We start from the raw sequence: 17,077 nt of genomic DNA, 5'->3' as shown, positions 1-17,077 counted from the left end.
ACATGTCAACCAGGGATGCACACAGTTTTAGCATTAGCATTCCTAGCATTTCCTAGCAAATGTACTGCAGCTCAGCCTGTACAAAAACAGTAGCTGTTTTTTTAGTCATTTTTGAAACAAAAAGGTCCTCGATGTCAGGCCCGCACGCGAAAGCAGCTTCACATTTCCAGGCATCTGAAGTATAATAAAGTGTAATTTAGTTCTAGCATTACCCTGTTTTTCAGCGGAGCTTGCATTCATTTCAAACAGCAGGATTCACTTTTAACTTCACAATAGAGGATGATTATAGAACCAATGTGTTTGGGTCATGTGATAACGTCTCAGGTATTGTTGGCTGGGGTTATGAGTTTGTAAACATGGCCCATTCTAATAAAGAGCAATACATAACAATGGTATGTTCAGTGGTACACACAGCACCTGTGTGTACCATTCAGAGCTGGATTTCAGACATACGTAAACACATCAGAGAGGGTATTTTTATATTAAACAATGGCTTTTTTTATTCAAAAACCTATGGGGCGCCGCTTGTAAAGTGAAACATGCTGAAATTAAGGGCAACATTTTTCCATATTTAGCTCAAAACCTTGCAAAAACATTTTTTTCGAGTCATTTTTTACAACATTTAGTAATATATTTGTAACTTTTCATATTTAAAACACAATTTTAAATGTTAAATCTAAATGTTAAACGTTAAATCTAAATGTTAAATCTAAATTACGAAAACCTCCAGAGGCCTCTAATAAAATAATAAAGATCTCACCTTGTAGACATTATAAATGAAAAGTATCAGTTCTACACACTGGTTTCCAATGCTGAAATATCCAAAGGTTGACACTATAGACTGGATATAAGATCAACATGGTCACTCACAGGTTTGTGAAATATTTTGAAGCCTAGGGGATGGATTTGACTGAAAAAAAACCCCCAACATTCATAAGCTATGTACATGTATTTTACTGGTACTATTATTAACATAATAAGCACTATACTGTATTAAATAAGACATTAGTGATTGAAGCCATAGACTCACAGATTCAAGTGTTTGCATAGGTCTGAAATAAAATGATAGTGTTTTATTGACTTTTTTTTAAATCTACTGTAACTAGAGAAGTCACCCCCTGGTGGCCATTAGAGCGAATTGATATTTCATCTGTGTTTTGATTACAGTCTATGATTGGCATACCTCCTGTGATTAGCTGGTTAGCTGTGATCAGGTTGTGACTATTGTGAGGGAGGACTTAGTGAACAGTTATTTGAACATCTTTATCTTCAGGAGTTGAACAGTCAGTATGATACTACAGGAATCCAGATAAATAAGCACTTTTTTAACAGCTTTGCGTTCCTTTGCAAAGGTTTTTTTATGCTGTACACCATCAGGGGGCACCTTCACTATCAGAAACTGTCTATATTATGAACTAAGTGAATACCTGGATCTCTGTTTGCAAAACCACTTCACAGTTATGAAAATGTTTTGTATAACTGTCAGAGTGTGAACAGATCCGCTGGCTCGAAGCAAACTTCTCTGAATGTTATTTCATTGCAAAATGAAGGTGTGAGGAGCTTCATCTGTCATGCAATTAGAGTCAGGAGCATGGAGCATAATTCAGTTAGAGCAGTTGCAGATAGAGGCGGATATGAATATAGACACTCCATGCGAAAATACAAAAGGAGGTGCCTGACAATTGAATAATGTGTGATTTTCCAGAAGCACATTCTGCCTCCAGCCCTCTCTCTGTGGGCCTAAACAGTTCAGATGTTGCAGTGAATTTTCAACCATTAAGTGTGCAAAACCATAACATGCTTCTTTTAGGTGTGTACAGGAAGGACTCGTGAACACCTGACGTCGTATTTTAGCGGATTTGGCTCAGATCCTGATGTTGATGATGCATTTGTCGTTGTTGTTATTATGCACAGTGTATCACAGACACACTTCATACCGGTGTCCTGGAGTATTTCCAGCTGTATAGTTTATGATCGCAACGCTCACCGTTAAGCTGCACTTTTATGTACAGTGTATCATATTTCCAGGGTTCCTGTAAAACAGAATATGGCCTTAGGGTTTCTCTGAGATGACTCTTGCCCGTTCCTCTCCTCCTTGCAGCCAGATGTGTCGGTACTCTTGCCCTTGGACGACCCCGCCATGCACCAGCCTCTCTCTTCTAATATGGGGGTGTCTATGCGTGGACTGGAGATTTTCTACTAACCACTGACCTCTACAACATCCCGCCTTTTGACTCTTCCCCCCCACAACAGCAATTTGACCCAAACCACTACTACTTCTGCTACCGCTACTACTACTGCTACATCCTGTTCCCCACCGTGCCCCGCCCCTCCACTTCCTGTGGCTCTTCCTGTGTGTGGCAGGTTGGAGTACAGTACTCTAGTTTCTCTTTCTCTGCTCAGACCCTTTCATCCCTCCATCACGAAACCCTCCCTTCTCCCTCGCAGCTTGTGAGAAGGCAGTGTATCCCATCTTTATGTTTCTCTTAAAAGTGCCTCCATGTGCATGTTTTTCTTTCCGTGTCCTCCTTGTTTTGTTTCTTACTTGATGGTTTTGATTTGTTGGGTTCTTTTATTAAACTCCTCTGTTACCTCTCTTTCACTGATTCTACTTTATAGTTAAAGATACGTTTGCTTACAAATACAGACAAATATAATCACTCCTGAGCCAATTAAAAGCATTTAAGGCAAGATGAAGTAGGTGATGCTAACAAGCATCGTAGCACATCTGTTTGAAAGCAGCCATGGGGCCACCTGCAGAGACACATAACCGTCTCCGGGGCGGCAGGAGAGTTGATTGCATTCCCTTTGTGTGCAAATCACATAATGGGAATGAAGCAAAATATATGAGTTTTTTGTCCGGCACACTTGTTCCCTATCAGTGTCAGTCGGAAGCATCCATCAGCTGCAAACGCAGCATCATCAAGTGTTCAATTACGGTTGCCCCCAAGGGACTCCCAGCACACACTCCACTACAGCAGACTGGAAATGAACACATCTATTTGCCAAATTGCTGATGTTGTATTGAGCACCACATCAGAGGCATCACTCCATGTTTACCATGTCACGCGGGGACAGAGAAGATGCCCCCATGGCTCATCCTTATTGTTTAACAGAAAAGTGACTCTCACATGATCGATTTTTATGGCTTAGATTGTCCTGAGGACCAACAATCCAAGGGCCATAAAAACTGCTGATGCTGTGTATTAGAGATGACAGAGGTGGACATACGGATGCGCATCAAAATAATTTAGCCCTGTGGTGGCTTATCATTTTTCCAGCCTGTTTGCAAATGCTTTGACCTTGCACTGTGGAAAGTATGTTTCATTCACTGAGCGGCCCCTCATTGATTTGTGTTGCTCCCTTTTTTTTATTTTGGGGAGGGTTGCTAGATGGATTTGCTTTTACCTTGCCATCTGGGCTGAATAATCACTTGATCCATGTGTCGGAAACAAGTCCGTACTGACTCAGCTGCCTTCCTTCTCTCCTTCTTCTCTTTGTTCTTCTTATGTTCATAGGCCTTCAACAAAAACAATCTGATTCTGGAGGAAAGAAATAAGTATTTCAACCCACAGCTTGCCGGGAAGACCTATACCAATGCATACTTCACCGACCTCAACACCTACGATGACTATTAACCCTCGACACCTACCTTATCATCGAATCGGACTTTCTTCTTTTCTTTGTGCTTTGTATTGAGATTCGTCACACCACGCGTGGGACAAGCCCACTCTGAGACTCTATGGCAGCTGGTATGTAATTAAACACAGACACACAGTGTTGCCAACAGAGGGAAATCCCCACTTTCTCTCAGGTGCCTTGAGGTACACTTGGAAAGCTCAATGTTTTGGGGGTATATCTTGCCTTGACTCTCACTGAGAAATAGACAACTGGATTTCCTGATGTGGATTAAACAAAAACAAAAGAAACAACAAAAAAAACAACAACAAAAAATCTAAGAAGGGAAAAAGAAGAACTCACGTCAACGAGACTTTGGGAACCGTAATCCCTTTTAACTTTCCTGTGACGCCTCTAAAACAGACCTGTATTTGTAATGATTGGAAATAACCACAAATTGCTTTGCATGACTTCATCTGATGTGTTTTCTCTGCCTTTCGGTTTGATTTTGCATGATCGATCGCATTCCACGGTGTAGGGGGCATTTTGGTTTTTGGTTTTTGTTTGCTGGGCTTAGATTCAGGGCTGGTTTTGGATGTCATAAAAAAAACAAAGGCTGCGGTGATGCCTGGTGGCTTTACTGCAGCAGCAGTCTCCAGGCAGATCAATATCTACCCCCAGCCCCAGAATCAGGATGTAGTTATTTGAAGTCTGTGGTCAAGTTTGTCCATGTTTTTCTTTAGTTTGCTTTTCGTTCCTCTAGCAGCTAGAAGTGTTTAAACTTTCAATGTAAAATTTTTTTCTGTTTTTCATTTTGCTTTTAAAGATTACATGTTTTTCTTTGTTTGTTTTGTACAGGAAGTTCAGTTTGAATCCCCTGTCTGTGGGTTTTCTAAATACATTTATTCGGTGTGTCAAGTGTTAAAAGAACATTTTCCTTTCAAAAGAAAAAAAGGTTTATGTACGTTCTGGCAAGTAATTGGGAGTATTCATTTCAGCCTGCATCAAGTTTTGTCCTCGTCATTGTACTTTTTATATATTTTTTGTAAAAAAAAAAATGTTTTTGAATTTTGATAGTGCTCATTATTATTCTTTGGCTTCTGAGCTAAGTGTTTGTGAGAGCAGGCATTTGCTGTACAGATGGTGCAAAGTAGCAACTACTGTTCTCCTGAAAACCCAACTGGAGTGCTACTCATATACTGTAAGATGACATTCACTCATTAAGTTGAGATCTTTCTGTTCAGAGTGTATAACCAAATATTAGGTTATTCAATGGTTTAGTTGCGACTAACTCTTTTTACATGTTTGCTTGTGTTACTGTGCATAAATTAAAATTGCTTCGTACACAAACTTGTCAAGGTGTGAATTCTACACGTTTAGTTTCTCGCGGTTTCATCTGTAAAGTGTCAAAGCAATACATCACATGACTGCTTATTACCTCTGTGGCTCTAATGAATGACCTAAAGAGGAGAAAACAGAGATGATTTAAAGCTGCGATTCCCAACCAGGGGACAGGTTAAAGCACTCAGGAGGTAATTCTGCAGTAGCCAAGGGATTGGTGCACGTTTGAGTTCAAATCTGAAAAAAGTCAGTTTGAGAATTTTGTGGATCTGCACAGGTTGAAGCAGAAATGTTAGTTTACTGATAGCGATAGAGAAGCAGTGCCAACAGAGAGTTGCTATTTGGGCCAAAGATGCAGACCAACAATCTTCCTCATATAGAAATAGCCAAGCAGCGACTCAGTCAGGAACAACGGAAATTTCTGATATTTCAAATGTAAATCTTAATTTCACTGTCTCAAGCATATGTTTGAGACAGCTTTAATGCATAAACTGCAAATGACACACTGTCTTGCCTCATGTCTTCATCCAGCTGAGGATAAGCAGAAGATTTTTTTGTTTTTATTTCTTCAAGCGGCCATTTGTGTCTATGCGCACCATCAATGAACCAAAATAATTCAAAGAACAGACACAGGTTGACATTTTTAAGTAAAAGATTCACACACAAAAAACAAAGAAACATACATGAAATGTTATTTTTTTATGTTAATCTACAAGTTTTAAAATTTTAGTGAACATAAAAAAATAACAACTTTGGCCCGGTTTTCAAATTCTGTTACAAATACAGTTAGGGTATAATGATTGGACAGCATGTGTCTTTAATGACTGAAACAAGAAGTGGGTGCAGGATTTTCTCTAATCTACAAACTACAAATGCACATAGTCCCAAGTGAAAAGCATACACACAGGCTCGAACATATACATACTCTCACTTAAATCTTTTAATAATTGGTGCAGAAGGTTCCACAATGTCTGAAAGGCTGTTAACTGCCAAGGTCAGTTCAAAGTCCAGAGTTTTCTGGATGTAATGACACTTTGCCAAGGTCTGGAAAAAGACCCAAACTGTCACCCCGATTGGTTAGAAATTGATAAGGATGTTCAGGAACAACCCAGGAAGATGACTCCTTCTGGAAAAAGGTTTTATGGTCAGACAAGACAGACTGAGTTATTTGGCAACAATGACAAGCAGTATGTTTGGAGGAGACTTTCAACCCTATGAACACTGCAGGAGTGGCAAGCATGGTGGTGGTAGCATCATGCTCTGGGACTGTTTAGCTGGCAGTGGTACTGATACAGTGCACAGAGTGGATGGAATAATGAAGGAAGACTATCTCCAAATGCTAGTGGGAGCATATATCTTTTTAATCCTGTGTGTATACTTTTCAAGTGTATGTGTGCATTAGAGAAAATCTAAAAGAAATCTAAACTTGTTCGAGTTTGAGCTAATATGAATAAATACATGAAATTTTATGCTAAACACACCAAATAAATTTTTGAATAAGCAAATAATAAAAAATAAAAGAGAGGGTATATCCGTCAGTTAAAATAGCCAGATATATATATAAAAATAAGACTCTCATTTTTGGTTTAATTGATAACCACCACCACTTAGATTGATTACCTAAAAGTATTGATGAATAAATTTTGGCTAACATGCTGGAAAGGTAGCTGAAATAGCAAACTGAAGCTGTGAATTAAAATCTGCTTATAAACTGTTAAAGGAAAAGGATGGAGTGCTCACTCACGCCTGGAGGAGGTCCCAGAACAGAAACAGGATACACTGGGGAGATTGCAGCTCTTTCGGCTGGTTTGGGAGCGCCTCAGTGTGGCTGGGGAGTGAGGTCTGGGCTTAGTCTGCTCCCCCTGCAACTACAACCCAAATCAGTGGCAGAAAATGAATGGATGGAAATCTTCATCTAAGTGTTATGGATAAATTGTTATAACTGGTTAATAAACACAAATGGAGCATTGACTGAGATAGTAAATTCATAGCTATGTCTGATCCAGTTTCAAATTAGTTCATATGAACAGATTTGAACCTAACTGTGTTTTACGAAGTGGGTCCTTGAGTCCACCTTATACAGAAAATTGTGAACCCCTCACATGTATTTAAGTCACTCACAGGTGTGAGTCGCCTCTGTGCAATGTGGCTCATCTCACAACTTTGGAGACTGTGATATTCCTCAGGCTAAACACTGTAAAACCACAGCAGCTCAGGCATGTACCAGCACTTCATAAATCACCCAAAACCAGAGGAAGAGACTCCCTCCACCTGTTTTTAAAGGAGTCTTCAGCGGGGCCCTGCGGTGACAAATGGCATCAGCATCGGTGGAAGGATACGTGAAGGATACAAATCGCGTGAGACAGCAGGGTAAAGGTTGTTGGGTCTCAAGTCCGAACTCTAATCTGTATGATTGGGTGTAATACCACACACCGTGCTGTTCTCCATCAACCTTCAACCTGACGTCCCATCTGTGTGCAGAGGGTAATGGGAGGGGGTGTTATTAATCACCCCGCTGTTTGGTTGGTTGAGGGTCTGACTTCAGAGAATTAATCTCTCTTTACCTTGACTTCATTCTCGCAACCTGAGTAAGAAGAAGAGATGCAGCAGTAGACACACAGATGGTTGTGTACAGAAGGGGGTAGGGGGCAGCGAGTGTAAGAGCAGTTGTGTATATGTTAGTGTGTGCAGCTGGGAAAACAGTGTGAATGTCTGCAAGAGACTTCATTTCTCTCAGTATTGGTTAGTCTCCAAACACCTTTTCAGTCTATGTGCATGTTATATAAATCAGCAATTTGTTCCACACTGACCTCAACTAACCTTGACTGATGAGTCATTACTGGATGCACACATAATGTGTGTATATATGTATTCATTGCGCGCACACACAGACATACACACACATATACAGCCTAAAGAGAAGCACTCAAGTTTTCTTGGGCACTTTTATCCTCCCATGAATTTGGCAGCAACACGAGCTATGCGGCTCGTAGTCAGTCAGACACATGTGACATTCCACTTTGACAGCAGGGGCCAGCACGATAAATGACTTTCTCAAAGTGGCATTTGGGGACTGCTAAAGGTCACAGCTAAAGGTCACAAGAGCAGGTCTGGTGCATGTCAGAGAAACCGACTGTGTGAGTGCCTGCATGTGTATAAAAAAGTCAAGGTGTCATGAGATGTCACTCGCAGGATGAGATGGAGCACATTCTGCGATTTGTATATTAAAGAGGCTTTAAGGGAATGAATGTTTGAGCCAAACAAATCGGGCGTTGAATGTGACAGAAAACTATTTAGGACCTAATGAGCTCTGTGATTAAAAAAGTCTCAACACCTAGATTGTCAGCTTCTGACTTTTGAGCTGGTTGTTGAGGTTTTCTCAGTTTTTCTCTGTATTACTGGAGGAGCTTTACCTTATAATAAAAAGCACCTTCAGGCAACAGTTGTTGGGATTTGGCGCTATATAAATGCAACTTAAGTGAAATGAATGGAATAAGTTTGAAAGTTAACTATGGTGTCATCGGATACCAGAAAAACTGATCAGGCTCCCATTATTTTTAGGCTTCTGCTGTTTGCACTAATTAGGAAATGTTAGCATGCTAACGCATTGTCCCAAAGTGGAAATGTTTTCACGACTGTAAGCATTTACGCATGCTTGTTCCACTGGCTTCACAAATAAATAAATAAAAACTAAATTGGCTAAAATAGAAAGAGAAACATCAAAAATAAAATATCCCTTCTGTCTCGCTTAAACTCAGCATGTGTGGACAAGTTGGCAATCTATTGCAGGGCTTAATACATAGATGAGCATCGTAAATGTTGAAATTTTAATGATTTTTTTCTTTGTTTTTTAAAACATTTGTACTTTGGCTTCTCATTCCTGTTGCAGTGGGAATACAAGTAGGCTGTGGTTACTGAAATAAGCAATTACTTAACTTGCTTGTGACTTCAAGTCTAAAGCAAATGAATCAGTATTAAATCAGAATCAGTATTTTTTCCCAAAAATCAGATAATGATCGGTCTGTTTAAATGAGTTTGGGTCCAGCGTCATCTTTCTCTTTTGTTTAATAGAGTTTTGCATTTGTGCAAGACAAAGATTTTGGTCTTTTAGTATTGTTTTTGTACAAGTCAAATATCACACTCAGAGACTCCTGAACAGATATATGTAAAGATGATGATAGAAGGATAACTAAGGGGTAAAATGCTTTTTAAAATCCTTATTTTCCTTATATTAATCAAATAGAATTGCATATTCCATACATTTAGTTTCTAAGCTAAGATAATTAAGTCCTCTGAGACACTTCAAGGCGGCCACAGAGTGTGAGAGGCCTTTGAGTCTCGCCCATATTATGACAAAACACAAAATTATTTTTATTTCTTTACTTTTAGAATCAGCTTGACGGGGAAAACATGACCTGTTTCCAATTAGCCGAATACACAGCTTTCTTTTTTCACTGTTTTTGTGTGAATCAAACTCTTAAAAAAAATTCTTTTTTTCTTCTTTCAGCTGCTTCCTTTAAGCTTATATGTGTATCATTAAAGTATCTTTGTATAGTTTTTAATTAAATACATGTCTGAATAATTGGCAGGTCATAGTGTTTTGTTTTTATTTACCCTTTGCCCAACATTGCACTTTATATAGCCATTTTTTATTGTTTTTATTGTGTTAGTGTATGTGATGTGATTGAAAGATGGCACACGTTTGCTAAAAATTTCATTTTCCAAATATGAGCCAGGCTTCTCTGTGCAGGTAGCAGATTTGCTCATAAAGCATTCAGGAGCTCTGGTAATTAGCAGCCTGTATACAGAGGCCTCTGAGTGGCAAATAAGGCCAGTGAGTGAGATTGTTCCTGTCAGGCAGGTAACAGAGCGTGAACATCCCATTAAACACCTCTTTTTCCTCTCAAGATCAGATTTTCTCTCTTTCGCATGGATTGCTGTGCTCGAGAGCGGTCTTTCTGCACCTCCCCGAGTAGACTCACCACCCCCGTTAGCACCGAAACATCAGCAGGACCGAGTTGACAAATTCCCCAAAATGATGTCCCCCTGACAACAAGTGGCTGCTGCTGCAGCTGCCATTGTTATTCAGTGCCTGTGGTTAATCAAGCCCACGCTCTTTAGTCATTTGTTTGTGTGGAGGAAATCAAAAGAAGTTTAAGCAAAGTCTGGGACAGGACCCACATACAGTCAGGAGAGAAAACCGAGTGATGAATGGGTGCTGAAGCGTTGCGTTTGCATGAGTACGGAGAAGTGACGGCAGTAGATGTTGACTCAACTACCCCGGGGAAAACGGAAAACTGCTGAACAATTTATGAGCTGTCATGAAATGTTGTGTTTTTTGCAGTAGGAAAATAACACCGATTACCGACGATTGTTACGCAGTGGAATCCTTGAGCGAGGAAGGCGTGGAAGTACAGTAAGCGCAGTTCAAATTAGTTTTAAAAGCAAGAGCGCCGCATTACCTCACACTCCCTCTCCGTCTCTCCCCACCTGAGGCCAAGGTGAAGCCGTGTGGATTTATCGCTTTATTTGTTGTTACTTGTAAATAGACTGAGTCAGACAGTAGATGCTTTAACTATCCCGCAGTGCATTGGAGCATCCCCTTAAGTGTAATTTTTTTCTCCACACGCTTGTATGTTTTGAAGCAAACATTCCCTAATGCAGCTTCAGTCCAGATTAACATTACCATGTATTCAAAGCAAACAGATGAGAAAGATTTTTCAAAGCAGCTCTAATCTCCATAACATCCTTGCTGCCACGCTTAAAGAAAAATATGTTTTCGAACAGCAACATTTTTGAGGAAAATTGTGTTTTTGCCACTGAGTCTAAGAATCCTACACTCATTAGGCTACATTAGCATCTGCTCTTGGGTGTTACTTTCCAAGTTTCCAGACAGAAAAGCAGCCTCTTCTTTCTTTATTTCCTGCACTCTGTTTTGTTTTTCCCTTTATTCCAGGCAGAAGGAAGCACAACTTCCAGCAGGGCTCACGTGCAGATCTGTGTGGGTAGATAGGAAGCTGGCACGACGCTTCCAGTTCCGTTATGCCAGACTGAAGGATGAATGTCACCGTAGGCACTAATGCCAATTGAGAGATGGTACCATAGATTCCACCCTGAGACATCTGGAATCCCAGGTGCCCTTCCCAACCGATCCAGGTCTCAGCTGCAGGAAGCCAGGAATCCTCGTGGATGCCAAAAGCTTCGCAACACCAGCCAAGCTACACTGAGCCTTATCGGCTCCACCAGAACCCTTTATGGGCCTATTCACCTCAATCAAAGCTGTTATTTAGGTAACGAGCCAAGATGGCGGATATCGCTGCGCTCCAATTACCCACTATGTCTTCTCCATGTTTCCTTGCCAACTTCCCCACAAGACCCGATTCTACTCATCTTTCCCAGCTGCTCTGGCGATGTTCCCCTTCTTCAGTATCTGCGCGGCGCGAGACCTTTCAGAACAGAAGGGCTCTGTCGGCGCTAGATTCACTCGCAAGAGATGACTGCCACGGTGTTTAGCGGGTCTTATCAATAGTGCAGAAGTGTCTCTCAAAGTGCAACGTCTCTGGCAAATACTGGTGTCCAACAAACTTCCAGAGGGCCGTAGCCAGACCTTTCTTAATAGCATGGTGATTATATGGATCGAGTTTAAAGAGCATTAATTGCCATTTGCAATAAGACTCGGTCATTGCAAATGGATGTTTGCTGCAATCAGACGTGTGTTTCTGTTGATATATAAGACTCAAGTGATTACCCATTTTATACATCTTTAATTTTTTTAGATCACTTAAATCTTGCTGTAGTTTAGCCTTTAAGCCTGTAAGTAATGTCGTGATATTACCAGTGTTGGTGTCATTACTCAGTAAAAGTAACGTGTTACAGATTATACATTACTTTTCTCAGAAGTAATTTAATATGTTTAGCCAGAGAAAGTAATCTGTTACACTACTCATTACATCACTTTCTTGTTGCGCTGTAAAACATTACCCCGTATGAACACAAAGCCAGCAACACAAGGCAAAGACGAAAAACAGACGAAGAAAGACTTCATAGCGATCGCCTGCAGGGATTCTACTTTAAAACAGGCAGACAGAGAAGCTACAGACTGCTCATCAATATTTTTGTTACTTGTTGAAGTTCAGTATCTGGTTGCTGGACTGAAGCTTAGTGCTAGCGTGCTGCAAAGAGCCAAAGTTGTGTTAGCAGTTTCTCTTTTGCGCAATAAAAATAAAAGTGATGTCCACTCCTCAAAAACGGCATCACTGTCCCGCCGATTTACTTCTTACTTGTTTAACTTTTAAATTGTCTGATGGCCCTTTTTGACCCTCTTAGCGTTAGCTTCACTTTGTTTTTCATGCTTGATGTAAAGACAGTAAACACAGAACATGCTAATCTGCTAATGATAGCAAACATGGTAAATCACGTAGCTCATGCTGAGCTCCAAGCTGCTCCTGATAGCAGGTGAGCTCCACTGGTGTCTGTGTGAATGGGTGGGGGGAAAAACAAAACAAAATGTATTTTTAAGTGTGCCATAGAACAGCTAAGGTAAAAAGGCACAGATAGTTCACTATTTAAACCTTACATCAGCATTTTAGCACTCTCATTGTAATAGGTACTCTATGCTGGCATGCTGACATCAGCATTTAGTTCAAAGCCTCACAGAACTAGACCTGGGCTCTCTTTGTTTCAAATGCAGATACGTTGTTAAACTAAACTTTATTTCCATGTGTGGATGATCCAATGCGTGTGTTACCCTTTACTCCCATACATCTCTGCCACAAAAGCTGTCTTATTTCTAGTATTTTTTACCAGTGAGCATCATAGCGGATAAACTTCATACAGAATTTGAAATCGCTATTTGTTCTCTTACTCACTCGCTGCAGACCTCACTTTAGCGCAGCTTTGATCAAGTGCAGCTTCAGTGGAGTTTTTCATCTTGAGATGACTCTAGACAAGCAATTAAAGGCTGAACTCATCAAAACAAAGCAATCGCCTATGTTGCCGGAGTAAACATATGTCCTTAACCTGTAGTTCATAAAACTCGCACTGAAGGCTAATCGCAGGTAATTTAGCAGAGAAAATTGTCTATGTTATAATGCACAACATTGGATGACAGGAGCACCAATTGCTGATCATTAAATATTTAGTTATGTCGTGGGTCACCATAAATGGGCAGCACAACGTGACCGCCACGTGGGAGGCGTTTAAGACTGAAATATAAGAGACCACTTAATGTGTTGGGAATATTTTGATCATCATAAAGGCTGTGCCCAGAGGGAAGGTGCGTGTACACTAACTCCCCCTCATTTATTTGAAGAGTTAATGCATCTGACAGGTACAAATGGCCTTCATTATTCTTGTTTTCCCAGTTAGAAATGATTTTCTGGTTATTGCAGTAAAGGTGAAGACCAGAGTTTTCCAATTCAGTGATCAAAGGCAGTGAATCTGAAGTAGTAGACCTCTGGCTGGTGCGACGAACCTGCCTGAATAAAAAGATAAGAAAAGAGGGTTTTGTATTTTATTAAGCATTGCGAAGGTTAAGTGTGTTCAGATCCATTTGGATTCATTTGTTGGGTGAAATGCACCTGAAGTTACATTGTAAGTACTGCAAATGTTGAATTTCAGTGATGTCTCCAGCTTGAACTGTCCAACCTGATCGATCAAACCAACAGAGAAAGCAAACTTGCCTGTGAAAAAAAATATTAGAGGAAATTATTGATAAGTAAAAACCCCCAAAATGTTTGAGATGTTGAATATGGCACAGACATTTATGGATATTTTATCAGGTAGAAGGAATAACCTAAAAAAACTCTGAACTCATTCTTCTGCAGCCGTTCTGTTTCATTGTGGAGCTGCAGTTTAGCCCAAATGTTATTCAGCTCCACTCTCAGAGTCATCACCTCCAACTTGCGCTCCTCAGCGCCTTTCACTCCGTGTAATTCTCAAGTCCACAGCATCTAATCTGGTTTGTTGCTCTGAGGCTGTCGACAGAAAAGCAAGGACAGTTCATATCACATTTAAATTTAATCATTGTAAACAGTAGAGGTTATGGAAGTCTGAAAGCTTATTAAAAAAACATGCTAATCATTAAAGGATAATGCTAGCATGCTTTGTAAATTCTAATGTAATTTATGCAAATGACTTTGAATTGATCAGAAAGTGTTGGGCTTTAATGCAATTACAGTTTGTCTGTGATAAAAATGATGAAGAGTAAAGACATCTCAAAGTTTAGTCTAGTAAATATAAAATTATGCAATATATGGTGCCGTGCAAAAGTTTTGTCCCACTGCTGATTCCTTTATGTTGTGTTTTGAAGGATCCAGACTTGCTTGTAATGTGTTAAAGTGGTCTTGCAACAGATCATTGGCTGCTTTTTCACCAATTTTCAGTCCAGTCCTTTTCTTTGAAACACTTAAGACTCACCTATGAAACTTTCAGTAATAGAAAAGGCACCTAACTTAAGTGAACTAGCTCTCCAAAAGTTAATTCTGTTCATCTGGACGTAGCGTTTTGTGGGAGAAACGTTTTGTCACTCATCTAAGTGAGTTCTTCAGTCTCAGCTGACTGCAGGTTTCCCCAACCTTATAATCAGTACATTGCATAATGACTGAAACCAGCCCACTGAAGGAACAATGGGCTGGGAGGTCAGTTCCTTAATCTTAATTATGCAAATTCTCATGACCATTGATCAACAACCACTGACCAAAACCCACTGATCAATGGCCATGAGTACCGTTCACAGAGAGTTGGGGAATGGCTGCAATCACAGCATTGTAAGATGGCGAAAGATGTACCCTTAGGCCCCCTCCTCAATTCAGAGATGGTCTTTCCCTTTTCACGTAAATGGCCTCCTTGACTCCGCACTCAAACCAGCGTTCCTCCCTGTCCAGGATGTGAACATCCTCATCCTTGGAAGAGTAGGGATGGGTACCGGTATCCGGTGCCATTATTGCACCGGTTCTGACATAAACGGTAGTAACCAGACCGAAAAGCAGCGCACAGTTCGGTGCTTTTTTTTTTTCATGAGATGTCATACACTTTGGATTCTAGCCGATCATTTTACCTTTACAAGGATAGTACGCGGGCCCAAGTACGTACGTTCTTTTAGAGCAGAGCTACAGATTAAAAATGCCCAAGGCGAAGTGGTCAAAAGTCTGGCTGTACTTCACAGCAAAAGGTGCAAACTCAGCAGCCTGCAACAAGTGCTTTAAGCCCCACGCCCCCGGTACCGGGAACAAAAAGGAGGAGATCACGTTTAATCGGTTATAACACGGGGTGAGAAATATAAATCCAGACATGTGTGGTATCCACAGAAACCTCTGAATCTCAGCTAAAATGTCATATAAACCATTTCTACAACCACCAAACTCAACGAAAACAAGCCATGATTAAACGAGCAGTTATGTAAATGTGCACAAGTCCGCTAAACAAACAAGGCGAACCAGAAATTCTCCAGACTTCATGTAACCGGCTAAAGAAAAGCTGGTTATCTTCCAGAATATCACCAATTCCAAACACCAAGTTTCACCACACTCTGACCAAAATTCATTGACTGAGCCGCAAAAGAAGACCACAAAAACACACAGCGGCGCAAATGCGCTAAGACAGAAATTGGCTTACTGTCCCGATTTCCTCCGTTATTTTCGCCGGTAGCCGGTAGCCACGTGATTATCAGCAGTTGCCACGCCTACCTAGATGCATCAGAGCCGTTTTCCGTCAACAACCTCCATTTTAGACCCACCTATAGACACGTGACTGGACAGACATCACATGCAGTAAATTTGTGCCCACGTGGGTTTTGGCCTTGGAACGTCTAATTGGTTGAAGTAACGTGAACGTGGCATCGTTACTGTGACTCTATTGGCTCAAACAATTAAAAAAAGGTCTCAATCATGCAAACTGACCAAAAGAAACCAAAGTTACAGCCCCTCAGAGTTTAAAGGGCCAGAGGCCAATGAAGCGCTCTATGTGCACGGCAGAAAAGGGCCATTGCCATGTAAATGTGTGGTTAATTCTTCAAAAATGTATTTTTTTAAAAAAAGCATTTTTAGGCATGTTAATAAAATTAATTAATTTCTGCTCTTAAATACCTAAAAAATTCAACTGGCATGGTGTCCAATTGTGTGCTAAAATTGGACATTTTTGTACAACGTCTGGATATTCATGTATTGACAGCGCTGTAATTTTTCACTGTTTCACTTTAAAAACATAAATCTTTGCACAGATGATGTTTATATGTTGGTACGTTCTTATCATTTTGCAGAAAAAAAGAGACCGCTAAAAATAAAAACATAAGAGGTTTTTGGACAAAGTTTGTGTTCTCCATTCTTTAAGCACCGGTTCGAGCACCGTTTAAGCACCGGCAGCGTTTCAAAAGTACCGATGTGGCACCGGTATCGGATACAACCTAAACAATACCCATCCCTATGGAAGAGTGTCCACTGGCCTGTAGGTGTAAATAGACTGCAGAGTCCTGGCCTGACGAGGTAGCTCCTCTGCTTCTTCCTTCCTTCTGGCCAGTGTTGGGAAGGTTACTTTTAAAATGTATTCCACTACAGAATACTGAATACATGCCCCAAAATGTATTCTGTAACGTATTCCGTTACGTTACTCAATGAGGGTAACGTATTCTGAATACTTTGGAATACTTAATATATTATCATGCTGTTTACAACTACGTGAATGTACTATTGCTGTGATTTATTACTGTTACTGAAGGTCCGAAACGTAGTAAAGGGACCTCTGGCTAATACGTCGGGTTAGTGTCGGGCTGGTAGCCGAAAAATAGCTTTACTTTGTTGTCTGGGTCAACTTTGCTTGCGGGAGACAGAGAGAGGCGTTGAAAGGCTGCTCCAACGGAACTTATTGTTTCCGGAGGAAAACACGAACACAGTGTACAGTTGAGTCTTAATAGCTTACTTACAAATGGGCTCCTCAGGCACTCTTCTTGGCTGCAGTGGTTATTATTATATTTACATGCTTCCAGCTCCCGTTTTTGCTCCGTGACAGCTCGGACTTTTCTTTCTCTCCTCCCTCGCTCACAGACACATAACGTGTATGGCAGTCCATTCTCCCTGCAGCACGGACTACACTGCCCATCAGGCTACATGCTTTAGAGCTATGC

General features: G+C 40.6%; 1 protein-coding gene and 1 long non-coding RNA gene across 6 annotated transcripts in view; one reads left to right on the top strand and one right to left on the bottom strand.

Annotated features, from left to right (window-relative positions):
- sema5a (sema domain, seven thrombospondin repeats (type 1 and type 1-like), transmembrane domain (TM) and short cytoplasmic domain, (semaphorin) 5A) overlaps window positions 1-4,972 on the top strand; it is a 140,033-nt gene extending 135,061 nt beyond the window's left edge. For 4 of the 5 annotated variants that reach the window (XM_039617765.1, XM_031750114.2, XM_039617767.1 and 1 more), the window contains one exon: window positions 3,519-4,972. In XM_039617765.1, the coding sequence (XP_039473699.1) occupies window positions 3,519-3,638 (120 nt within the window). In that variant the 3' untranslated portion in view covers window positions 3,639-4,972. The other variant, XM_039617768.1, reaches the window with a different exon arrangement.
- Window positions 4,973-11,615: 6,643 nt separating this feature from the next.
- On the bottom strand, window positions 11,616-16,919 carry LOC120441787. The gene is made up of 4 exons (XR_005614281.1): window positions 16,877-16,919; window positions 13,754-13,934; window positions 13,539-13,640; window positions 11,616-13,436 (listed from the first exon to the last, which is right to left on the bottom strand). It is a non-coding gene; the product is annotated as an uncharacterized LOC120441787 (long non-coding RNA).
- Window positions 16,920-17,077: the final 158 nt, after the last annotated feature.

The sequence above is a fragment of the Oreochromis aureus genome, linkage group 9 (genome assembly GCF_013358895.1).
Source record: "Oreochromis aureus strain Israel breed Guangdong linkage group 9, ZZ_aureus, whole genome shotgun sequence".
Taxonomy (NCBI): Eukaryota; Metazoa; Chordata; class Actinopteri; order Cichliformes; family Cichlidae; genus Oreochromis; species Oreochromis aureus.
This window is presented reverse-complemented; position numbering and strand designations above follow the sequence as displayed.